The sequence below is a fragment of the Salmo trutta genome, chromosome 38 (assembly GCF_901001165.1).
Source record: "Salmo trutta chromosome 38, fSalTru1.1, whole genome shotgun sequence".
Classification (NCBI taxonomy): domain Eukaryota; kingdom Metazoa; phylum Chordata; class Actinopteri; order Salmoniformes; family Salmonidae; genus Salmo; species Salmo trutta.
In genome coordinates, this window is record NC_042994.1 from 24,322,681 (window position 1) to 24,347,976 (window position 25,296).

Genomic DNA, 25,296 nt, shown 5'->3' on the forward strand with positions numbered 1-25,296 from the left:
TGAACATATATATATAAAGTTGTTGATGAGGATTAATGCCACTAAAATGGAACTAAATAAGGTCAGATTAGATTTAATGAAAACTATTTTAGTGGTGGTTTGGCAACATGGACTCACCCCATTACAGCATTTGAGGGTCAGTGGAAGTAATACTGGAATCAATTTGATAAATCAAACTTTTGATATTGTTATAACTATTAGTAATCAAATCTCGCTTCAGAGATAAATATGACATTAAAAAGTAATGTAATGGGAGTGTGGTGTTCCTGGAAGTGGGAGGTGCTAGTGATACACAGAAATAAACAGGTCTCTCATCCAATTCATTTCCTTTCCCAGAGTGGTCCATAATTAACTTTTGCTTGGTTAGCACTTCCAACCAGATATAAGGAGGCTGAGGCCCCAACATCCATAAGTCAGATACCTTCTTCCTCTGTGGTAAGACCTCTCCACCTCCTTGGATTTTTACGTTTGTCTCATCTTTGCACTCAGCATCTGAGGCAGTAGCTAACTGCACTGTTTGAATTTAATTCTGCATGTCTCTTGTATGTAAGATTTGACAATATGCAATCAAATGGCATTGGTTTACAATGGTACATTTGTCTTTACTTTAAATGTTTTACTTTAAATCTGTAACTTTCATTTATGGTGTTGTTTGTAAATTGAGGGGGTGGTCTAGAATGTAACTGGGTTTTCAGTGGTATTCATTTTAATAAAAATAAAGTGAGTTGCCCCTAGGAAAATTAAAGTCACAAGTTGCACCTGTAGTTGAATTGGACATGGCTGTAATGATTGAGATAAATGCTTTCTAGTCCTTTGTAGACTAGATTATGAGGCTTTGGACCACAGGAGGATGGTGGTACCTTAATTGGGGAGGATGGGCTCGTGGTAATGACTGGAGAGGAAAAGGTGGAATGCTATCAAATACATAAAACACATGGTTTCCAAGTATTTGATGCCATTCCATTTGCTACGCTCCAGTCATTACTATGAGCCCTCCTCCCCTCAGCAGCTTCCACTGGTTTAGACTTGTGTGTTTTCACAACACTCTCATGTTTCACAGGGTCCTCCAAGAAGTACACATTCATCTGTAGGAGGGGAAAAAGAAGGTAAGACATAAAAAGTCATGAGATTATTCTGTTAGAGATACCGCTCACCTAACTCTGTTGACTGGGGAGGAAGCACCACAGAGTAAATCATGTTCCTTGTTTCATCTCTTTCCTAGTTATCCGTCACCATGAGTACGGACGCGGAGATGCAAATCTACGGCAAAGCTGCCATATACCTTCGTAAGTCTGAGAAGGAGAGGATGGAGGCACAAGCCGCACCCTTTGATTCAAAGAACTCCTGCTATGTGGCAGACAAGGTGGAGCTGTACCTTAAGGGTCTGGTCACTGCCAGGGCCGATGGGAAGTGTACTGTGACAGTCACGAAACCTGACGGCACTAAGGAGGTAAGTCTGATCTGAAAAGTTTTAAACTTTGTGTAAAAACTCAATTTCTGGAAAAATCATCAACATTTCAATATAAAATCTTTAACAAAATAAATATTATGAAGGATTTCTTGTTTTTTTTGTAAGCAGAATATAACCTTCAAACACATCATCTTTAACACAGCTATTTAAAAATGGAAAATCATTTTTGTTATTGACTAGTCAAAAATCACCAGTTATGTGTCAGAGGGTGATAACAAAGTAGTTGGATTAAATGTGGATGTACAATTTTTTAAAGATTCAACTTGTATTTAATGAGCAAAAAGTATTCAGTTGTGTCCAGTTTGATCTGTGATTTCTGACTGTTTCAGGAAGGAAAAGAGTTCAAAGATGCAGACATCTATGAGATGAACCCCCCTAAGTACGACAAGATTGAGGACATGGCCATGATGACCTACCTGAATGAAGCCTCTGTGTTGTATAACCTCAAAGAGCGTTATGCAGCATGGATGATCTATGTAAGACACCTGCACATACAAACACACACATACATGAACATAATAAATACACACATACAGTACTACACATAAATTAATGGTAGAAACCAAAAGATATCAATACGGTAGACCCACATCAGTATACCAAAGTACACCCACATCCTCACATAAATCCAGGTAAATGTCAATCTGACTTTACTAATCCCCTAATTTAATTATGCTTTCATCCAGACCTACTCTGGGCTCTTCTGTGCCACGGTGAACCCCTACAAATGGCTCCCAGTGTACGACGCAGAGGTTGTCAACGCCTACAGAGGGAAGAAGAGAATGGAGGCTCCACCCCATATCTTCTCTGTCTCTGACAACGCCTTTCAGTTCATGCTGATTGGTACGATATCTCATGGATGGATGAATGGATGCATGGTTGGATGGAGGAATGGATGGATGAAGGATGGATGGATGGTTGGATGGATGGATGAAGGATGGATGGTTGGATATTAAAATATGCTTTAGAGAATTATCTACTGTTTTCTAGTCTAGGTTATAACAGTTTGCTGGGAATATCTCATTTCACTACCCTTGAATGGAAATTGAAATTCATGATGATGCTATGAATTAAATAATGTCCCCATAATGTTGCTTGAGTATGATAAGCAATATGTTTTTGTTTCCAGATAAGGAGAACCAGTCCGTCCTGATTACGTAAGTTGTTTAATAAAATGTCCCTTGAGAAAGTGTTTCTATTGTAATAAGTTGGGTCACTTGGTGTGATGAAATACATGACATTATGAATGGATTAGAGCATTAGGCTATGTGTAATAACAAGCTGATGAGAAGGAGTATTTGTTAAAGACTTGTATCAGAAAACAGGTTAACAGTTTATTTTTCTATGCTATTTCTTGGTGAAAGCCAATCTGACACTCGGACATGTAACTAAAACCCCTCATTCTCTGTCATACAAACCAGTGGAGAATCCGGTGCAGGAAAGACTGTCAACACCAAGCGTGTCATCCAGTACTTCGCCACCATTGCAGTGTCTGGTGGAGAAAAGAAGAAGGAAGTAGACCCCAGCAAAATGCAGGTAGGTTGTTCTTATGATTGCCTTTTTATTTCAGTTTAGTTTAATCGTTTTTCAAGAAAAGTGATAATTCGAGAAAAATGTGTTTTACCAGTTTCTGAGCAACTTGTGTTTGTCTCAATCAGGGGTCTCTTGAGGATCAGATCATTGCAGCTAACCCTCTGCTGGAGGCTTACGGTAATGCCAAGACAGTGAGGAACGACAACTCGTCTCGCTTTGTAAGTATGAAGGGCATACTGTGGAAGTTACCTTATATTGGGAAAATGTAAATAAGTAGTTCCCTATTGTTATATGAATAGATGTCCAACAACCTGTAACATTTAAATTGGTCTATCAAAGTAAAAGTTTAGATTAATTTGTTGACCTATTTTTAACCCCAATGCTCTACTATAGGGTAAATTCATCAGGATTCACTTCCAAGGTGGTAAACTGGCTAAAGCTGACATTGAGACCTGTGAGTTGGTTTTGATTTTTTCTCAATGCTTTCCTAAATTCACACAGATTTTTTTTGGGAGATCATATCATCAAATTTAATCTAATATTATAATCTCTCTCTCTCTCGCTCTCATCCTCAGACCTGCTGGAGAAGTCCAGAGTGTCCTTCCAGCTGCCCGATGAGAGAGGCTACCACATCTTCTTCCAGATGATGACAGGCCACAAACCTGAGATAGTTGGTACTGAAAAGTAGAGGTTCATGGGAAATTATTCCCACCCCCATCTGTGGAACTTATTAAAAATATTCATAGCCCGCACTAACAATGCTATTACAATCATTACATCCAAGGTAACAAGGCATCTAGACATGGGTCAGGTCTTTGGGAAATATCTATAAAGTAATGCACTGTGATCTACTAGTCCACAAGTCTCAGTCCCCTCTTTTGATGCTTTTTATTATATACTACATGTATTACTGAGTCCATCTATTGAGTAAAGGAGGGAGAGATACTGTAAAGGTAGGACAGCAGAATTCTAAGACATTTAACTGACAAGCTGTTCTTCGTTGCCCACAGAAATGGCGCTCATCACCACCAACCCCTACGACTTCCCCATGTGCAGCCAGGGTCAGATCGCTGTGGCCAGCATTGACGACAAGGAAGAGCTGGATGCCACAGATGTAAGTCAAACAAAGGGTTAAGCAAACTCTAGATAGGGAATGGGTAAGGCCATGAAACACACTGAATGCGCTGTACAATTCCAACTTGGTGGCAGCTGAGAATTTTCATGTGTTTTATGTTTGATTCTAAATGCCTTGTGTTAGTTAAGCATGAACGTAAATGAACTCTTCATGCCTTCACACTTTGCCTTGAGGCACATACATTTAAGACATCCACAAGAGAGCACCACTAAGTGCCCTGTGGAACTGCGTAAAACTCCTTTTGTGTTGCCATCTACTAATGTGTTGGCCGAGAGTCAAATCTATCCATCCCATTTGTTCTGCAGTAAGCAGAACAGAACTGTAGTGTAAGTACCGTTCCGTTCATCACTGTTGTACTTCCTCTTTAATGCCAGGATGCCATTACAATCCTGGGCTTCACTAATGATGAGAAGATTGGCATCTACAAGCTGACAGGAGCTGTAGTGCACCATGGCAACTTGAAATTCAAGCAGAAGCAGCGTGAGGAGCAGGCCGAGCCAGATGGCACAGAGGGTGAGTCCCACTCATAGATATACAATATGTAGAGCATTAGTCCCATTCTCAGTCTCCAACATAGAAATAGAACACCTAAGACAGACAGTGCCACATGAAAGTCAGGCAGGAGATCATTTTTGGAGAACAAATCACAACCTCCACAAATGATTTGAAATGATGGATGTGATGGAATCAAAACCTAACCCACAAAGAAGTTATCCAAACTATTATGCCAGTTTGACATTATAAAAAAGCGATCTTGTGTGCCTGAATCTGTTGTTTTTTTCCTCTTCAGTGGCTGATAAAATCGGCTACCTGCTGGGCCTGAACTCAGCTGAGATGTTGAAGGCTCTATGCTACCCCAGAGTGAAGGTTGGCAATGAGTATGTGACCAAGGGCCAGACTGTGCCTCAGGTAAGGCAGCCAAACAAAGCATTTACCATTATCAAATCAAATCAAATGTATTTATATAGCCCTTCTTACATCAGCTGATATCTCAAAGTGCTGTACAGAAACCCATCCTAAAACCCCAAACAGCAAGCAACGCAGGTGTAGAAGCACGGTGGCTAGGAAAAAACTCCCTAGAAAGGCCAAAATCTAGGAAGAAACCTAGAGAGGAACCAGGCTATGAGGGGTGGCCAGTCCTCTTCTGGCTGTGCCGGGTGGAGATTATAACAGCACATGGCCTAGATGTTCAAATGTTCATAAATGACCAGCATTGTCAAATAATAATAATCATAGTAGTTGTCGAGGGTGCAACAAGTCAGTAACACAAGAGTAAGTGTCAGTTGGCTTTTTCATAGCCGATCTTTGAGAGTATCTCAACCGCTCCTGCTGTCTCTAGAGAGTTGAAAACAGCAGGTCTGGGACAGGTAGCACGTCCGGTGAATAGGTCAGGGTTCCAGCAGGTCTGGGACAACAGGTCTGGGACAGGTAGCACGTCCGGTGAACATTATCTGTGGACCGGAATAATTTTGGGGAGAGTGCATTGCTTTTTTTGAGTAGTGTTGTTGTTTTCCCAAATGTATCATCACCTTATCACTGGACATGGTCAATATCGCATGTATTAATTTGAGGTATTATCATTGCAGGTTAATAACTCAGTCATGGCTCTGGCCAAGTCCATCTATGAGAGGATGTTCTTGTGGATGGTCATCCGTATCAATGAGATGTTGGACACCAAGAATCCAAGGCAGTTCTATATCGGTGTGCTCGACATTGCCGGGTTTGAGATCTTTGATGTGAGTATGAGACAAGAAAAAGACAATTAGTTGTGATTGAGATTGATTACAGCCTTGTATGATGAAATTACCGCTTTTAAAACTCCATCAACAGTACAACAGCATGGAGCAGCTGTGCATCAACTTCACCAATGAGAAATTGCAACAGTTTTTCAACCACACCATGTTCGTCCTGGAGCAAGAGGAGTACAAGAAGGAGGGAATCGTCTGGGCCTTCATTGACTTCGGCATGGACTTGGCTGCCTGCATTGAGCTTATTGAGAAGGTAAACTGTCTGTGTGAGGAATATAATAGACTGCAACAGCAAAGCTAATAGGGATCGCTGTGTGAGACATTATCACAGTGGCACAACACATCTGACTGTTGAAAACTCAATATGTTTCCTATTATGTGCCTCTAAATGAATATAATCCAATTGTAGCATGTTTACTAAAGGAATTAATGCGATCCTAAATGTTAATATCACTCATTTGATATACATCTCTTTCATAAAGCCATTGGGCATCTTCTCCATCCTTGAAGAGGAGTGCATGTTCCCCAAGTCTTCAGACACTACCTTCAAGGACAAGCTGTACTCCCAGCATCTTGGCAAAACACAGGCGTTTGAGAAGCCCAAGCCTGCCAAAGGCAAGGCAGAGGCCCACTTCTCCCTGGTGCATTACGCCGGTACTGTGGACTACAACATCACTGGGTGGCTGGAGAAGAACAAGGACCCCCTGAACGACTCAGTTTGTCAACTGTACGGGAAGTCAGGAGTCAAAATTTTGGCTGCCCTGTATCCTGCTGCCCCACCTGAGGGTAAGACTAGCATCACGTCAAATGGTTTAATTTAGCACTAGTTACAATTTTCTTTAAAGTCTTTGAATATATCACCATTTCTCAGGGTTTATTACTGGGTTAATTTAATAAAACAATAGGTGTTATTCTACACAATCTCATTGGCAGCATTTGCCTCTTGATAAGTGTGAAGTCAACCAGAGATACTCTGGTTTATAATTAGTGTGCTTGCTGAAGACAAGACCACTCTAGATTTCTTACATACTATTATTATTATTCTATTTATTCCACCCACTCTAGGAAATGTACTTTTCTAGTTATCTTTAACTTTTCCCCATTTTAACAGATACAACCAAGAAAGGAGGCAAGAAGAAGGGTGGTTCCATGCAGACTGTGTCCTCCCAGTTCAGGGTGAGCTTTTGAAATCTGCCTTTTCAGTCTTTCAAAAGGTGCAATTATCATAAACTACAGTATGTCTGAGAAAATGGTTTGTAACCCTCCTACAGGAGAACTTACATAAGCTGATGACCAACTTGAGGAGCACTCATCCTCACTTTGTGCGCTGCCTGATTCCCAACGAGTCAAAGACTCCAGGTACAAGAAATATTGAGTTAAATATGTCATATCATTACAGTATCAGTAACCTTAACAATCCCAATCTTTAACCTGTTTATTAGTATTAAAAGAGACTTGGTTTGTTTTACCAGGTCTGATGGAGAACTTCCTGGTTATCCACCAGCTCAGGTGTAATGGTGTACTGGAGGGTATCAGGATCTGCAGAAAGGGCTTCCCCAGCAGAATCATCTATGCTGATTTCAAGCAGAGGTACATGCACACACATACACAGACACTGACACACACACACACACACACACACACACACACAAACACACACACACACACACACACACACACACACACACACACACACACACACACACACACACACACACACACACACACACACAACCACATAAATATCTGCTCCAAGGGTTTTCCCAGCATCAGAATAGGCTTACCTTTTACGTAATATAACCAAACAAAAACAACTTGACATATATTACACATTTGTCCTCATTCAGGTACAAAGTACTGAATGCCAGTGTCATCCCTGAGGGCCAGTTCATGGACAACAAGAAGGCTTCTGAGAAGCTGCTTGGGTCCATTGATGTGAATCACGAGGATTACAAGTTTGGACACACCAAGGTTAGTGAAATCAAATTAATCAAATCACATTTTATTTGTCACATACACATGGTTAGCAGATGTTAATGCAAGTGTAGCGAAATGCTTGTGCTTCTAGTTTCGACCATGCAGTATTATCTAACAACTAATCTAACCTAACAATTTCACAACAACTACCTTATACACACAAGTGTAAAGGAATGAATAAGAATATGTACACAAAAATATATGAATGAGCGATGGCCGAACGGCATAGGCAAGATGCAGTAGATGGTATAGAGTGTGAGATGAGTAATGTAGGGTATGTAAACATTATATAAAGTGCCATTGTTTAAAGTGGCTAGTGATACATTTAGTACATCAATTTTTCATTATTAAAGTGGCTAGAGATGAGTCAGTATGTTGGCAGCAGCCACTTAATGTTAGTGATGGCTGTTTAACAGTCTGATGGCCTTGAGATAGAAGCTGTTTTTCAGTCTCTCGGTCTCCGCTTTGATGCACCTGTACTGACCTCGCCTTCTGGATGACAGCGGGGTGAACAGGCAGTGGCTCGGGTGGTTGTTGTCCTTGATGATCTTTTTGGCCTTCCTGTGATATCGGGTGGTGTAGGTGTCCTGGAGGGCAGGTAGTTTGCCTCCGGTGATGCGTTGTGCAGACCTCACTACCCTCTGGAGAGCCTTGCGGTTGTGGGTGGAGCAGTTGTCGTACCAGGCGGTGATACAGCCCAACAGGATGCTCTCGATTGTGCATCTGTAAAAGTTTGTGAGTGTTTTTGGTGACAAGCCGAATTTCTTCAGCCTCCTGAGGTTGAAGAGGCGCTGCTGCGCCTTCTTCACCACGCTGTCTGTGTGGGTGGACCATTTCAGTTTGTCCGTGATGTATATGCCGAGGAACTTAAAACTTTCCACCTTCTCCACTACTGTCCCGTTGATGTGGATAGGGGGCTGCTCCCTCTGCTGTTTCCTGAAGTCCACGATCATCTCCTTTGTTTTGTTGACATTGAGTGTGAGGTTATTTTCCTGACACCACACTCCGAGGGCCCTCACCTCCTCCCTGTAGGCCGTCTCGTTGTTGTTGGTAATCAAGCCTACCACTGTAGTGTCATCTGCAAACTTGATGATTGAGTTGGAGGCGTGCATGGCCACGCAGTCATGGGTGAACAGGGAGTACAGGAGAGGGCTGAGAACGCACCCTTGTGGGGCCCCAGTGTTGAGGATCAGCGGGGTGGAGATGTTGTTACCTACCCTCACCACCCGGGGGCGGCCCGTCAGGAAGTCCAGGACCCAGTTGCACAGGGCGAGGTCGAGACCCAGGGTCTCGAGCTTAATGACGAGTTTGGAGGGTACTATGGTGTTAAATGCTGAGCTGTAGTCGATGAACAGCATTCTTACATAGGTATTCCTCTTGTCCAGATGGGTTAGGGCAGTGTGCAGTGTGATTGCGATTGCGTCGTCTGTGGACCTATTGGGGCGGTAAGCAAATTGGAGTGAGTCTAGGGTGTCTGGTAGTGTGGAGGTAGGGTGGAGGTGATATGGTCCTTGACTAGTCTCTCAAAGCACTTGATGATGATGGAAGTGAGTGCTACGGGGTGGTAGTCATTTAGCTCAGTTACTTTAGCTTTCTTGGGAACAGGAACAATGGTGGCCCTCTTGAAGCATGTGGGAACAGCAAACTGGGATAAGGATTGATTGAATATGTCCGTAAACACACCAGCCAGCTGGTCTGCGCATGCTCTGAGGACGTGGCTGGCGATGCCGTCTGGGCCGGCAGCCTTGCGAGGGTTAACACGTTTAAATGTTTTTCTCAAGTTGGCTGCAGTGAAGGAGAGCCTGCAGGTTTTAGGTAGCGGGCCGTGTCAGTGGCAATGTGTTGTCCTCAAAGCGAGCAAAGAAGTTGTTTATTTTGTCTGGGAGCAAGACATCGTGGTCCGCGACGGGGCTGGTTTTCCTTTTGTAGTCCGTGATTGACTGTAGACCCTGCCACATACCTCTCGTGTCTGAGCCGTTGAATTGCGACTCTACTTTGTCTCTATACCGACGCTTAGCTTGTTTGATTGCCTTGCGGAGGGAATAGCTACGCTGTTTGTATTCGGTCATGTTTCTGGGCACCTTGCCGTGATTAAAAGCAGTGGTTCGCGCTTTCAGTTTTGCATGAATGCTGCCATCAATCCACGGTTTCTGGTTGGGGAATGTTTTAATAGACGGTGTGGGCACTTGCTAAAAAACTTGCTCACCGAATCAGCGTATTCATCAATGTTATTGTCCGACGCTATGCGGAACATATCCTGGTCCACGTGATCAAAGCAATCTTGAAGCGTGGAATCCGATTGTTCGGACCAGCGTTGAACAGACCTGAGCACGGGCACTTCCTGTCAAAAAACTACTTCAATGATCATTTAAAATCTCTTCAGTTGGTATATCCATTATTTTCTTCTATCTTCTTCAGTTAACTAATGGACAAGGTGGAAAAACATTGTAGTGTTTTTCTTCAAATTCATGCATCACAAGTATAGAAGAGAAACTAAACTCATTTTCGTGTGCATTGTGTTACATTGGTATGGTTGCAGATATCTGTATCTGTGTACATTATTAATCTACAACTGTACAATAACTAACAACTTAGAAACAACATATCCCATGGTATGTTTGTAACCGTTGCAAAGTTAATGTTGTTTAAATAATTCTAGTGGTGTTGTTCCCCTCTTTTCATTCAATCCTTTCTATCTGTCACCATCTGTGGTTCCATTGACCATGTTAACCTGTGTCTCAGGTGTTCTTCAAAGCCGGTCTGCTGGGTGTCCTGGAGGAGATGAGAGATGAGAAGCTGGCCACTCTGGTCGGCATGGTCCAGGCTCTCAGCCGTGGATTCCTCATGAGGAGAGAGTTTAGCAAGATGATGGAGAGGAGGTGAGGAATAGTAGACATCTTGGCAAAGCTTTCTGTCAACCACCTGTATCTAATGCATTATGATTACATACTGTAAATGCTGTGAGTTGTTCAGAATGAGAAAGTACATCTTATAATGGTCTACTAAAGCTTTTGGGTTAATTCCTTTAGTCCAGAAATGGATGTAGCAACTAAGGATTCTAGCTTTGAAGCTGCAGTTTGGGATTTGGCTGTTCAATTGTCATATAAATTTGTGATATTTATCCATTCATTCTTGAAGAACATACAATTCCTCATGAGCTTAGCATGACTGTCAGTTGTTGCATCTAGAGAGCTGTCTATGAGAGGGGTTACATTTCCCTACACCGATTCCTCAGCTGTAAACAAAAAGGGGCAGAGGTTTTGTTGTTCTTCGACTCCCAGAAAGTCGCTTTTTTAAGCACCCCAATAGGCAAAAAACGTGTTGAATCACGTTACATCTACGTCATTTCAACCAGAAAATTCAATGTGATGATATTGAAAAAACGTGGATTTCAAAAATATCATCAACCTTAGGGAATTTCAGATTTTTTTCACCCAACTTTTAACCTAAAACATGGTGAAATGTTTTGCTGATTTCACGTTGAATTCACGTTAGTTGACAACTCAACCAAATGTAAATCAAAACTAGATGTTGAACTGACGTCTGTGCCCAGTGGGATGTCACTCACCATGCATCTCTATACTTTCTGTTCGACCAGAGATTCCATCTTTACCATCCAGTACAACATCCGCTCATTCATGAATGTGAAAACCTGGCCATGGATGAAGTTGTACTTCAAGATCAAGCCTCTGCTGCAGAGTGCTGAGACTGAGAAGGAGCTGGCAAACATGAAGGAGAACTATGAGAAGATGACAGCAGACCTGGCCAAAGCTCTATCCACAAAGAAGCAAATGGAGGAGAAATTGGTGGCCCTGATGCAGGAGAAGAATGATCTAGCACTCCAAGTCGCATCTGTGAGTCAGAAACGACCTTCATAAGGGCACATTTACACACACAAAAACACACAGACACACAAACACTGTTATTGCCCATGTTATTTATATATTTCATGATTTGGTCCGACCTATTTGAATAAATTAAGTCTATATTTCATACACAAAGTTAGGCCGCTGATATTTTCTCCTGTTCTGAAATCAGGAAGGAGAGAGTCTGAACGATGCTGAGGAAAGGTGTGAGGGGCTCATCAAGAGCAAGATCCAGTTGGAGGCAAAACTCAAAGAGACGACCGAGAGGCTGGAGGATGAGGAGGAGATCAATGCTGAGTTGACTGCCAAGAAGAGGAAGCTGGAGGATGAGTGCTCTGAGCTGAAGAAGGACATTGATGACCTGGAGCTCACCCTGGCCAAAGTGGAGAAGGAGAAGCACGCCACTGAAAACAAGGTCTTGTGTCTTACCATAGACAGTCTAACCAAACAATAATCCAAACACTAATCAAATCAAAACATAGCTTAACAGAAATGGAATTCAAGTTGTACTGGGGGTGCAGGAAAAATGAAGAAACAATAGTGGAATTTCAGTTACGTTGTACTCCCCAACATTCATTGCATGTACTGCTCCCCCTATTTATGACTTCCATTCAGTACACTGGCATGGTGAACACTGCCATTTAGTGTTGAATCTATAGTACAGTAGTTGTTGATGCAGTTCTAATCTAAATGAAATGAATGCAATAATATAACAAACTAAATCTCCCCTTTATAGTGAAGTAAATATGTTGTGGCCATTTACAGGTTAAAAACCTGACAGAGGAGATGGTGTCTATGGATGAGAGTGTTGCCAAGCTGACCAAGGAGAAGAAAGCCCTCCAAGAGGCCCACCAGCAGACACTGGATGACCTGCAGGCAGAGGAGGACAAAGTCAACACTCTGACCAAGGCCAAGACCAAGCTGGAACAGCAAGTGGACGACGTGAGTGGAGTTGGACATTTTGGCCATGATAGTATGTAAGATGATATTATCTTCAGTTGTTTAGATTTGAACAATATATGTGTTTTTACCTTCTAGCTTGAGGGTTCGCTGGAGCAAGAGAAGAAGCTCCGTATGGATCTTGAGAGAGCCAAGAGAAAGTTGGAAGGAGATCTAAAACTGGCCCAGGAGTCCATAATGGACCTGGAGAATGACAAGCAGCAAGCTGATGAGAAAATCAAGAAGTAAACACAAACAAATGACTGAAGTATTATCCGCTATAATGGTTGTTTTTGGCTAATTATTGTAATTGCGAATCAGCGTATTCATGTGATTCTTAAAGGGATACTTCAGGATTTTGGAAGCCCTTTATCTACTTCCCCAGAGCCAGACGAACTCGTGAATACAAATTTTATGTCTCTGCATGCAGTTTGAAGTTGCTAATTGTTAGCGCAATGACTGGAATTCTTTGGTAACTGCTAGCATGCTAGTAAGCATTGGCTCGCAAAACTACTTCTAACTTCCTTCATACTGGATGCAGAGACATAAACATGGTATCCACAAGTTCATCTGACTCTGGGGAAGTAGACACAGGGCTTCATTGCCAAAATGCTGAAGTATCCCTTTAAAAGCAATGGGAATGGTTTGATACTCTCCCTTTACACTATCGAACCAAAACTAACTCTGCTGTTGGCATATTTGTTTTTCTTAGGAAGGACTTTGAGACAACTCAGCTCCTCAGCAAGATTGAGGATGAGCAGTCTCTGGGAGCTCAGCTGCAGAAGAAGATCAAGGAACTCCAGGTATAGTACATCTAGGGATCTAAGCTCCAGACTCACCCAGACTCACCCAGGTACAAAGCTCCAGAACAGAAAAACACAGACTTGAAAAACATTATTCTGGTAGCACACATTTTTCCCGGTAGATTCTGATGGCTGAATAGGTTAGAAGATGGTGCTTCTTGCTAGTGCTTCTTACCGTTGTAAAGACGGTGCTTCAAAATGGTAGTTTGGTTCCTGCATTGGACACTCTACTGAAAATATTAACTGTCTTTCTATTAACACATTAATGCAAAATATACATACTATTATTACTTTGTGAGGTTCGATTGTTTCAACTGTATTGTCGTGTTCATCCCCCCTGCTCCTGCCCCCTGTTCTAGGCCCGTATTGAGGAGCTGGAGGAGGAAATTGAGGCTGAGCGTGCTGCCAGGGCTAAGGTTGAGAAGCAGAGGGCTGATCTCTCCAGGGAACTTGAGGAGATCAGCGAGAGGTTGGAGGAGGCCGGAGGCGCCACTGCTGCTCAGATTGAGATGAACAAGAAGCGTGAGGCTGAGTTCCAGAAGCTGCGTCGTGATCTTGAAGAGTCCACCCTGCAGCATGAGGCCACAGCCGCCGCTCTGCGCAAAAAGCAGGCCGATAGTGTGGCTGAGCTCGGGGAGCAGATCGACAACCTGCAGCGCGTCAAGCAGAAGCTGGAGAAGGAGAAGAGCGAGTACAAGATGGAGATTGATGACCTCTCCAGCAACATGGAGGCCGTCGCCAAGGCTAAGGTGAGTAGTAATGTTTTGGTAAAGCAGTGTTGAGGAGGGTCAACTACATTACCATTCAAGTGAACAAAAGTTGACAGGAGTCCCATATATAAAGTAATGATGGAACGTGCTTCACTAACAGGGCAATCTGGAGAAGATGTGCCGTACTCTTGAGGACCAGCTGAGTGAGCTCAAGACTAAGAATGATGAGAATGTTCGCCAGGTCAACGACATCAGCGGACAGAGGGCCAGACTCCTGACAGAAAATGGTACCATAAGCAACGAACAACAAACTAATGCTTTACTTCAGTAGAACACAATAAAATGTTTTGGGGATTTATGTCCATAGTCCACATGTTTAAGATGAAGGAGGATGGTCATTTTTTTTAGGAGCTTGGCCTTATTTCTATTACAGCATATTGGATGACTCTTTCATATTCGATTCACCCAGCTCAATGTAACATCGATAGGTTTAGAGTACTACATGATACTGAAAATGTTCCATATACCCATCATGAGATTGCTACAACCTAGCCTATGAATGACAGTTTACAATGTATGTGCACAGGTCGGGAGAAAAATTCGAGTAATCGAGGTGAGAGACCCTGACACATTCAATACCACCTTGCACACTCTTGCCTGCATCTAGCTGATTTAGGTTGTAATCAATAGTCCAACAGTTGCAAACAAGAGTTTCTATTGGACAGGTATGTTTATCCTAATTTTGTTCCATTTGCTTCCGTTTAAGAAAGGTTTTCAACAGATTTGATGGAATGAATACTCTGATCACACGCAAACACAGTTCACTTTCATAGAAGCCACATACAAACAGCATGATCATTTTGCTCGTTGTATAATTCCTTCTCGCATCTACGTGCTCTCCTCGTCTCACCTTTTCCCTTCTGGACTTCAGTGCAAAACACATCAGCTGTCTGTGATCAGGCAAAAAAAAAACTTCATCATCATAGCATAACCACTAACCGCTACACATAGCCTACATCGATGTCACCATATTAGCTAACGTCATAGCTAGTCAACGTAGCTACTGGAACTAACGCTTTAGTAAACCCGCTACAATAATGCAGTACAGTCAGCAAGCAGTTTAATATGTAAAAACTATGTTCTTTCTCTCTCTTTGAGTCAACTACTCACCACATTTTATGCACTGCAGTGCTACCTAGATGTAGCATATGCTTTCTGTACTAGATTCATTCTCTGGTCCTTTGATTGAGTGGACAACATGTCAGTTCATGCTGCAAGAGCTATGATAGGTTGCAGTATGTCGTCATTATTACTGTGTAAGTCTCTGGAAGGGGGTGAGAACCATGAGCCTCCTTGGTTTTGTATTGAAGTCAATGTAATTTCACTGAGGAGGATGATCCTCCCCTTCCTCTTCTGAGGAGCCTCCACTGGTCCACATAGTTTCTATTGTACTATTCACCACCGAACAACATTCCCTATGATACATTAAAATACATTTTCCATCTTAGAAAACAGAGACGTCATTAACAAGATATCTCTCTATCCCTGCAGGTGAGTTTGGCCGCCAGCTGGAGGAGAAGGAGGCCCTGGTGTCTCAGCTGACCAGAGGAAAACAGGCCTTCACCCAGCAGGTGGAGGAGCTGAAGAGGCTGATTGAGGAAGAGGTCAAGGTAAGGGACCCAAAATGGACTCCACTGACCCCAGAGTTTAGAGCAGGGATCTTCAACTTGATTCAGCCATGCGCTGATTTTTTTTCTTGAGTGGATGGTCAGGACATAATTACATATCATTTGTAGACTGCCAATTTAACGGAAAAAGCACAAACATATATAATATTTGACTAAAACATTATAATTTCAAACCTTGCATGTATGCGATCACATACAGGGGACGTCATGCACCCAAAACAAAAATCTGATGGGTCACAAAGTACGTGATGGTGGCTGGGGGTGCGGTCCTGAGGGGGGGGGGGGGGGGGTAGGCCCCTGTCCTGAAGTTGGAGATTTTAGCATTTTTGAAACACCTGAAACAGCTTTTTCCTGCAATCTATAGCCATAATCTTTATACTTAATTCAATGTAACAAAAAATGTCTGTTTTTCGACATATCTAAGCATACCTCTTCAGCTGTCTGTATCTTCCTGACTGGTGTTTCTTTTTTTTAAAGAAACGAAATATGCTTCTCTTCATCTCTGCTAAAATCTGGGTAAAAGATTGAAAGGAATTTGAGACTCATTCAGAACATTTAGTTATTGCTTGCTTTTCTTAAGTCTACCAGCCTTTCCAGCAGGCATGTCAGCTAAGATAGTTAGACAAGCTAGCCACTACCTTGATTGATAGCCTAAAATGGCTTCTTGGTAGGTAGTTATGAGGTTGGGATTTTGGGAACCAGCAGTATTAGGGCTGACTAAAGCCAACTTCATAAAATTGCAAGGTGGCTAGTAGTATGAAAGAGAAACAACAGGCCAAATCTGAGGGGGCATGTTCCCCTGTGCCCAATATGGGCATGACGCCTCTGATCACATATATCTGTCTGTCTGTGCATGGGAATACTTTGGAACAGATTTCCAAAATTAAAATCACTTGGAGCAGATTTGTTGGTGTTTTTACAGTCTTTTATGGTCCCCCCACGCCAAAATATTATTTTATTCAGAAAACTTGAGGGGCCAAATAAAATCGCACCCCGCCAGTTGGAGAACTCTGGTTTAAAGACATATCGTCATATACATGGTGACGACACCATCCTCAGAGAGTTCTACTATAATTTGTTTGACTCTCTCCAATCTCTCTTTGTATTTCTCTCTCACAGGCTAAAAACGCATTGGCCCACGGTGTCCAGTCTGCCCGCCATGACTGTGACCTCCTGAGGGAGCAGTTTGAGGAGGAGCAGGAGGCCAAGGCAGAGCTGCAACGCGGCATGTCCAAGGCCAACAGTGAGGTGGCTCAGTGGAGGACTAAGTATGAAACTGATGCCATCCAGCGCACAGAGGAGCTGGAGGAGGCCAAGTGAGTCGCACGGAACAGCAAAAACAAAAATATTTATTTATATTTAAAACAAAAAAATTCACCTTTATTTAACCAGGTAGTCAAGTTGAGAACAAGTTCTCATCTACAACTGCGACCTGGCCAAGATAAAGCAAAGCAGTTGAACACATATAACAACACAGAGTTACACATGGAGTAAAACAAACATACAGTCAATAATACAGTAGAAAAATAAGTCTATATACAATGTGAGCAAATGAGGTGAGATAAGGTAATATAGGGTATTGATGGTGAGGGTGGTAGTGGGCTCTGAGAAAATGTTACATCAATATGTATTGTAACATATCTCTCACTCCATAAAACCTCCCTCTGTTGTCCAACAGGAAGAAGCTGGCCCAGCGTCTGCAGGAGGCTGAGGAGACCATTGAGGCGACCAACTCCAAGTGCGCCTCCCTGGAGAAGACCAAGCAGAGGCTGCAGGGAGAGGTGGAGGACCTCATGATTGATGTTGAGAGAGCCAACACATTGGCCGCCAACCTCGACAAGAAGCAGAGGAACTTTGACAAGGTGAAAATGAATAAACCTCACCATAGGCTGATATTTACTGTCTGCTATATGATTAATTGTAGTATAATTGTAGCATATTTATAATTCAAAACTCTTCATCAATGACTTCTGATGAAAGTCCCATGGATTCCCCTAGGTTCTGGCAGAGTGGAAGCAGAAGTATGAGGAGGGTCAGGCAGAGCTGGAAGGAGCTCAGAAGGAGGCTCGCTCTATGAGCACTGAACTCTTCAAGATGAAGAACTCATACGAGGAGGCTCTGGATCATCTGGAGACTCTGAAGAGAGAGAACAAGAACCTGCAACGTGAGCATTTGACAGCAGTTCTATTTGGCTCATGTTTGACTCGTGTTTTGAAAATGGAGGGAACTGCAATCATCAAAACTACTATTACACAATTTCAGTTTTCATGTACAGATCAAAATATATCGATTTTTTAACCTGTGATCACTATTCCTTTGAACAACCAAAGGATGCGGAGGGCAATTCGATTTGCAAGACCATATGAAGTGCTAGTTATTAATTAACTGTTATTATGATTCAATGTTAACTTCAGTACATTGACATATCCACTTAAAATCCCCCAAGTCTAAACTGCTCTTGTGTGTGTGTGCAGAGGAGCTCTCAGACCTGACTGAGCAGATCGGAGAGACTGGCAAGAGCATCCATGAGCTGGAGAAGGCCAAGAAGACCGTGGAGACAGAGAAGTCTGAGATCCAGACGGCTCTGGAGGAGGCTGAGGTACAAACTACAGCAGTTTGATGGGGAAAGCAGTGTTACACTCGCCAATGCCAGCTACAGTCCAATGATCCCTGTACTGGAGTTTATTGTGGTCATATATATTTCATTCCTACATTCAAATATATTGAACATCATTGGCCTGACTGCTTCTGTTTGTCCAGGGAACACTGGAGCACGAGGAATCCAAGATTCTGCGTGTGCAGCTGGAGCTGAACCAGATCAAGGGTGAGGTGGACAGGAAGATCGCTGAGAAGGACGAGGAGATGGAGCAGATCAAGAGGAACAGCCAGAGGATGGTTGACTCCATGCAGAGCACCCTGGACTCTGAGGTCAGGAGCAGGAATGATGCCCTGAGGGTGAAGAAGAAGATGGAGGGAGACCTGAACGAGATGGAGATCCAGCTGAGCCACTCCAACAGGATGGCCTCTGAGGCCCAGAAACAGCTGAGGAACGTCCAGGGACAGCTCAAGGTAAAGGGACTGGGACATCAGGTTCAAACACCTGAACATGGAGAGGGATTTGTTCGTGAATCTGTAGAAAAGAATAGGACAGAGGAATTGAATACATTGAACTATATACTGTAGAACGGTAGGGATATTGAGTAAATTCTTACCAATGAACATTTCTATCACCCATCCTATCACCCCTACTTCCACAAGTCCTAATGAACGTATATCATTGTGAATCCCAGGATGCCCAATTGCACCTTGATGATGCCGTCCGCGCTGCAGAGGACATGAAGGAGCAGGCAGCCATGGTGGAGCGCAGAAACGGCCTGATGGTGGCTGAAATCGAGGAGCTGAGAGTTGCTCTGGAGCAGACAGAGAGAGGCCGCAAAGTGGCTGAGACTGAGCTGGTAGACGCCAGCGAGCGTGTTGGACTGCTGCACTCCCAGGTATGGGTCAAATGCCATTTCTAATGAAACTCAACCAAGCATACCGTTTACACACACCTGGAATTCGACAGTCCTTGCTTTTAGATTTTCTGAATTTCAGCCTTGTAAGTTCTCTTGAGAGTCAAACAAATCGTCTTGTTTCCTCCTTCAGAACACCAGCCTTCTGAATACCAAGAAGAAGCTGGAGACTGATCTGGTGCAGGTGCAGGGAGAGGTGGAAGACATCGTCCAGGAAGCCAGGAATGCAGAGGAGAAGGCCAAGAAGGCCATCACTGATGTGAGTACATGAATTACATCAATTTGATTTGTCCTCAAGGGAAATGGTAGCTGGGCCGGTTAACCACAATAAAGATGTCAGAGGCATGTTATGATTGGTGCATAAATTAAACAAACTACCATTCCAGGCGGCCATGATGGCTGAGGAGCTGAAGAAGGAGCAGGACACCAGTTCTCACCTGGAGAGGATGAAGAAGAACCTGGAGGTCACAGTCAAGGACCTGCAGCACCGCCTGGATGAGGCGGAGAATCTGGCCATGAAGGGAGGCAAGAAGCAGCTCCAGAAACTGGAGTCCAGGGTGAGTTATCAGCAGGGTCGATCAGGGTGGATTGAAGGACTGATCGCTGGACATGTATTTGATCATATAAAATTACACAGGAGACTCTATCTCTCAATTAAAAAATATGTTTTATTGTCATATACACCGGATAGGTGCAAATTAGGGTTAAGTGCCTTGGACATCAACACATTTTTTCACGTTGAAGGCTCAGATATTTGAACCAGCAACATTTAACTGCTAGGATACCTGCCACCCTAAACCACCTCGATCAAGGGTCTCCAAACTTTTTGAAACGGGACCCCTTTTGTGATAGAAAATTCATTAGGGACCCCCTCGTAATATCAGAATACAATTCCTACTTAAGAGTTCAGTAAAAATAGCATCCAGGTAGTTTTACCACAGTGTTTCTAAAACCAGAGGTGCAAAATTGCAAGACTTCCAGGAACGCTTGCGATTCAGACCAGACCAGGGTTTGAGATGTCTATGGGAGAAGTGAAAAATTCATCCTTGGTTGTTAATTTTCTTGAAATCTAAAGGCAAGACTTAGATTTGAGCCAATGTCTTAAGATAATGGAGTCTAACTTTAAGTAGCTGAAACTGTCATTACTTCACCCTAGTGAAAGTAACAAACTGACACGTTTTAAATTTCATCAAAAACTATCTACCAAAGGAGTGCTTTTGACGGCATGAACATGTGCAGTTTAGCACAACTGTTAGACCTGATGATGTGTTTCTGTGCATGAGCTTAGCTAGCTAAGGTCACAATGGGATTGTCGACAAGTCTTCATCTTTAGATTTGCTATGACTTCTCCAGTGCACGGCCCCTGGGAAAGAAAATGTTTAAGTCACCTTTTGTCATCAGAAACAACATTTTGCAGTTTTAAAACAAATGTTCAGCTACTCTATTCATTTTGCCTTTGGACAGAAATAACATTTCGTAATTTTAGAGCTAATTTCTTGAAATTCTACACATTTTGCCATGTGGCTGAGAGAAAATGTAGCAGTTTTAAAAGCTTAATTCAGGATGCATTTATGTTCAAAATCAACATTTTGGGGAATATGTTACACTTTAATAAATATATGTATTCCACCTTTATTTAACCGGGTAGGCTAGTTGAGAACAAGTTCTCATTTACATTGGTGACCTGGCCAAGATAAAGCAAAGCAGTGCGACACAAACAACAACACAGAGTTACACATGGAATAAACAAACATACACTCAATAACACAATAGAGAAAAAGTCTATATACAGTGTGTGAAAATAAGGCAAGATAAAATAGGTAGGCAATAAATAGGCCATAGTGGTGAAATAATTACAATTTAGCAATTAAACACTGGAGTGATAGATGTGCAAAAGATGAATGTGCAAGTAGAGATACTGGGGTGCAAAGGAGCAAAAAATTAAATAAAAAAATAACAATTTGCGGATGAGGAAGTTGGATGGGCTATTTACAGATGGGCTATGTACAGGTGCAGTGATCTGTGAGCTGCTGGTGCTTAAAGTTAGTGAGGGAGATATGGGTCTCCAGCTTCACTGATTTTTGCAACTCACTTTATTGAAGTTGAGAAGAATTGAAGCCAAGAAGTTAAAATAAAGATATACAAATGTATTTATCTAGTTGCTTCGTTCAGGCATGTACAGTTGTCTTGGCAGACTTCTTCTAAACTGCCATTTCATTCATAATAATAATAATAAAAATTCAAAATAAATATCAACACACGGTATAATATATGTACATGCATCCAATCCATCTCATTGTAATTATTTGTTAGGCTTCATCTAGTTACATTGTTTAATTTCTCTCTCTCTAGATCGCTAGCTACTTCACTCATTCACTCTGCTGCAAAAAGGCTGTTGCTAGGAAGCTAGCGTTGCTATGTGGGGCTACCAGCTAGAAGGCTAAATTAGCTTGTAGGTTAGCGGATTTTCATAAGTTCATAAAAACGTGAAAAAACAACATAACATCTTAACAAACACATGTACATACTCTGGAAACATTACTTTAATATGGTGCTTTCCCACTTACCTTCAAAATGAATTATTGTCGGTGCTTCTGTCTCACTTTTGACTTACTTGGCAAACGTCTCTTAACTGCCGAAGACAATGTTTCTCCATGGGGAGTTTGTGCCATCTGTGGTGGAAGCAACCTCACAACATTAAAACAAGCGAGTGTCGGCCTCTAGAGGCCATATTGTTACTGAACTAAACACTGATAAATACATGCCAAAATGTATAAATAGTAATATACAGTATATTACAAATACAAGACGAATTGGTTGGGGGAAAAAAATGATCAGTGATGGAATACTGTGGATACCAATATCACTGTGAGCCTCCCAGGCCCATGTTGTGCATCTAAGGGTTAAGAACATCAATTGTGGGATCATATTATTACATTGTATTGCACACATTTTCCACAGATCCCTGTTAGTTTAATCTGCTGTTGCTATCAATATTCATAACATTTGAAATATAAATTCCACTTTGGGAACCACTGACCTAGATAATGAAAAGTTGTTATAATAAAAGAAGACTTTGATAAAAATTGTGAAAAGGAACAGACAACAATTGTGCCTCCTTGACTAGGTAAAAGATTACCTGTGTAACAAAGATTTGTTACATCTGATTTCACCAGCTAAAACAAATGCCTACGTTTATTTTTTTCACAAAGGTGCGTGAGCTCGAGACTGAGGTGGAGGCCGAGCAGAGAAGAGGTATAGACGCAGTCAAGGGAGTCCGCAAGTATGAGCGCAGAGTCAAGGAGCTCACTTACCAGGTAAGAGAAAGTGCATCCTTCACACACTTGACTCTAACACAGACAGGTTTGTGTATATAACTATGGGACATTGATTCTTTGCTCTTCTCCCACAGACTGAGGAGGATAAGAAGAACGTTGGCAGACTTCAGGACCTGGTAGATAAGCTGCAGATGAAAGTGAAGGCCTACAAGAGGCATTCTGAGGAAGCGGTGAGTCACAGACTTAGTCAAATACTCTGAAAGCATACATTCGAAAACATATTTATCTTTAGAAAAAATTATATAATGAATGCTGATGTTCTGCTCTGCCTCTCTTTTCCTCACCCAGGAGGAAGCAGCAAACCAGCACATGTCTAAGTTCAGGAAGGTTCAGCATGAGCTGGAGGAGGCTGAGGAGCGTGCTGACATCGCTGAGACTCAGGTCAACAAGCTCAGAGCCAAGACCCGTGACTCTGGAAAGGTACAGAACTGCTGCTAAACCTGTACCTGACTCATGTTCAGATATGGCCACATCAACACCACCTATGATTCAGTCTTCACAGAGGTCAATACAGACCTTTTACACTCACTCAACTGTTTCGAAGATCTCTAAGAAGGACATGTCAGGTAGGGCAAAAAAATATGATTATTTCAAACTAAGCTGGTACTTAAAAGTTGAAAATGCTTGTTCCATTATACAGTGTTCTTTCCAAGTGTTCATAATATATTTATCATGTTCATTATTATTACTGATCCATTATATTCTATCCAAGTCTATCATGTTCATTATTATTACTGATCCATTATATTCTATCTTTCTTCTTACAGGGAAAAGAATCTGCTGAATAAACAAGACCAAAGTATTGAAGATCAAAGTCTTATAATTTTCCTGTGTTGCATAAAATATGATTTTCATGGTGAAATGTTGAGCATTGATTAAAAACATGTGGATGTTCACTTCCTTTGTGACTGTGGACTTATTACTCAGCAAACTGCTGTTTCATGACTGTGGACTTACTCAGCAAACAGCTTTTTCATATCATAACAATATTGTACTTTAATTAAACAAGCAATCTGGGTTTCCAACAACAACAAAGGGGTCACTTTTTTTTGGTAAACAGCTGAGAGATGAGGCTGGAGAAATGTAAACACTCAAATTCATAGACTGAGCTATGGATGTAAGGACTGACCATCCAAAACATCAAAATTATAGTTTTAACCCTTTACACTTGCAGAAATGGGCTTACATGGACTGGCCCAAATTTAAATGCTTCTAAAATAAATAAAAATACGAGAAGCACATGCATAACCGTGGTAGCAATTGAAAGGGGAACAGATTTTTGCATTTTGATTTTGTCACAGATTACGCGCACATTAATCACTCGTGGAAAGACTTTGTAAAAAATAAATGTTAATTGCGCATCTGAAACAATTATGTGAGAGTATATTTCTGTATTTAACTGATATTATGCGCCAAATTTTCCAATTTGGATTACAAATAGATTTTTTGGCATATATACACTTCCGTAATGATTAGCCCTCTAGTGGTGGAATTACGGTAATACACATTACAACCACAGAAATACACATTATAAACACAGTAACAAACATTATAAACACGGTAATATACATTATGAACACAGTAATACACATTATAAAGCAGGTAATACACATCAACAGGCAAAATACATTGCTCTGTTTCTGTTCCTCTGAAAATTAAGTTTTTTGGTTCTGTTCCCTGAACCGGTTAAAACCACTAATATAATATACTGTTGCAAGTACTAGCTAGGTATTACATACAGTTGAAGTCGGAAGTTTACATACACCTTAGCCAAATACATTTAAACTCAGTTTTTCACAATTTCTGACATTTAATCCTAGTAAAGATTCCCTGTCAGTTAGGATCACCACTTTATTTTAGGAATGTGAAATGTCAGAATAATAGTAGAGAGAATGATTTATTTCAGCTTTTATTTCTTTCATCACATTCCCAGTGGGTCAGAAGTTTACATACACTTGGTAGCATTGCCTTTAAATGGTTTAACTTGGGTCAAACATTCCGGTAGCCTTCCACAAGCTACCCACAATAAGTTGAGTGAATTTTGGCCCATTCCTCCTGACAGAGCTGGTGTAACTGAGTCAGGTTTGTAGGCCTCCTTGCTCGCACATGCTTTTTCAGTTCTGCTCACAAATTTTCTATAGGATTGAGGTCAGGGCTTTGTGATGGACAATCCAATACCTTGACTTTGTTGTCCTTAAGCAATTTTGCCACAACTGTGGAAGTATGCTTGGGGTCATTGTCCATTTGAAAGACCCATGTGCGACCAAGCTTTAACTTCCTGACTGATGTCTTGAGATGATGCTTCAATATATCCACATTATTTTCCTCCATCATGATGCCATCTATTTTGTGAAGTGCCCCAGTCCCTCCTGCAGCAAAGCACCTCCACAACATGATACTGTCACCCCCGTGCTTCACAATTTGGATGGTGTTCTTAGGCTTGCTAGCCTCCACTTTCTCCTCCAAACATAACGATGGCAATTATAGCCAAACAGTTCAATTTTTGTTTCATCTGACCAGAGGACATTTCTCCAAAAAGAACGATCTTTGTCCCCATGTGCAGTTGCAAACCGTAG

The 25,296-nt window shown here is 41.9% G+C and overlaps 2 protein-coding genes across 2 annotated transcripts in view; both read left to right on the plus strand.

Annotated features, from left to right (window-relative positions):
- LOC115177962 (myosin heavy chain, fast skeletal muscle-like) overlaps positions 1-23,616 on the plus strand; it is a 62,100-nt gene extending 38,484 nt beyond the window's left edge. The window contains exon 40 of the mRNA XM_029738964.1: positions 23,488-23,616. Within this exon, the coding sequence (XP_029594824.1) occupies positions 23,488-23,508 (21 nt within the window). The 3' untranslated portion in view covers positions 23,509-23,616. The remainder of the gene's footprint in view (positions 1-23,487) is intronic.
- On the plus strand, positions 406-23,616 carry LOC115177961 (myosin heavy chain, fast skeletal muscle-like). Its single transcript, XM_029738962.1, has 41 exons — positions 406-435; positions 1,061-1,106; positions 1,223-1,450; positions 1,801-1,947; positions 2,158-2,314; positions 2,601-2,628; positions 2,893-3,007; positions 3,130-3,222; positions 3,398-3,458; positions 3,580-3,678; positions 4,015-4,118; positions 4,514-4,652; positions 4,930-5,048; positions 5,726-5,875; positions 5,970-6,140; positions 6,370-6,673; positions 6,999-7,063; positions 7,159-7,246; positions 7,360-7,477; positions 7,735-7,858; positions 10,607-10,743; positions 11,463-11,718; positions 11,903-12,145; positions 12,496-12,672; positions 12,769-12,914; positions 13,382-13,472; positions 13,832-14,221; positions 14,343-14,469; positions 15,734-15,852; positions 16,990-17,186; positions 17,549-17,732; positions 17,869-18,034; positions 18,345-18,469; positions 18,631-18,939; positions 19,161-19,364; positions 19,516-19,641; positions 19,769-19,939; positions 22,595-22,699; positions 22,795-22,890; positions 23,009-23,140; positions 23,488-23,616. Exons 3-41 carry the CDS (start codon positions 1,235-1,237, stop codon positions 23,506-23,508), a joined length of 5,820 nt encoding a protein of 1,939 aa, XP_029594822.1. The 5' UTR covers positions 406-435; positions 1,061-1,106; positions 1,223-1,234; the 3' UTR covers positions 23,509-23,616.
- Positions 23,617-25,296: the final 1,680 nt, after the last annotated feature.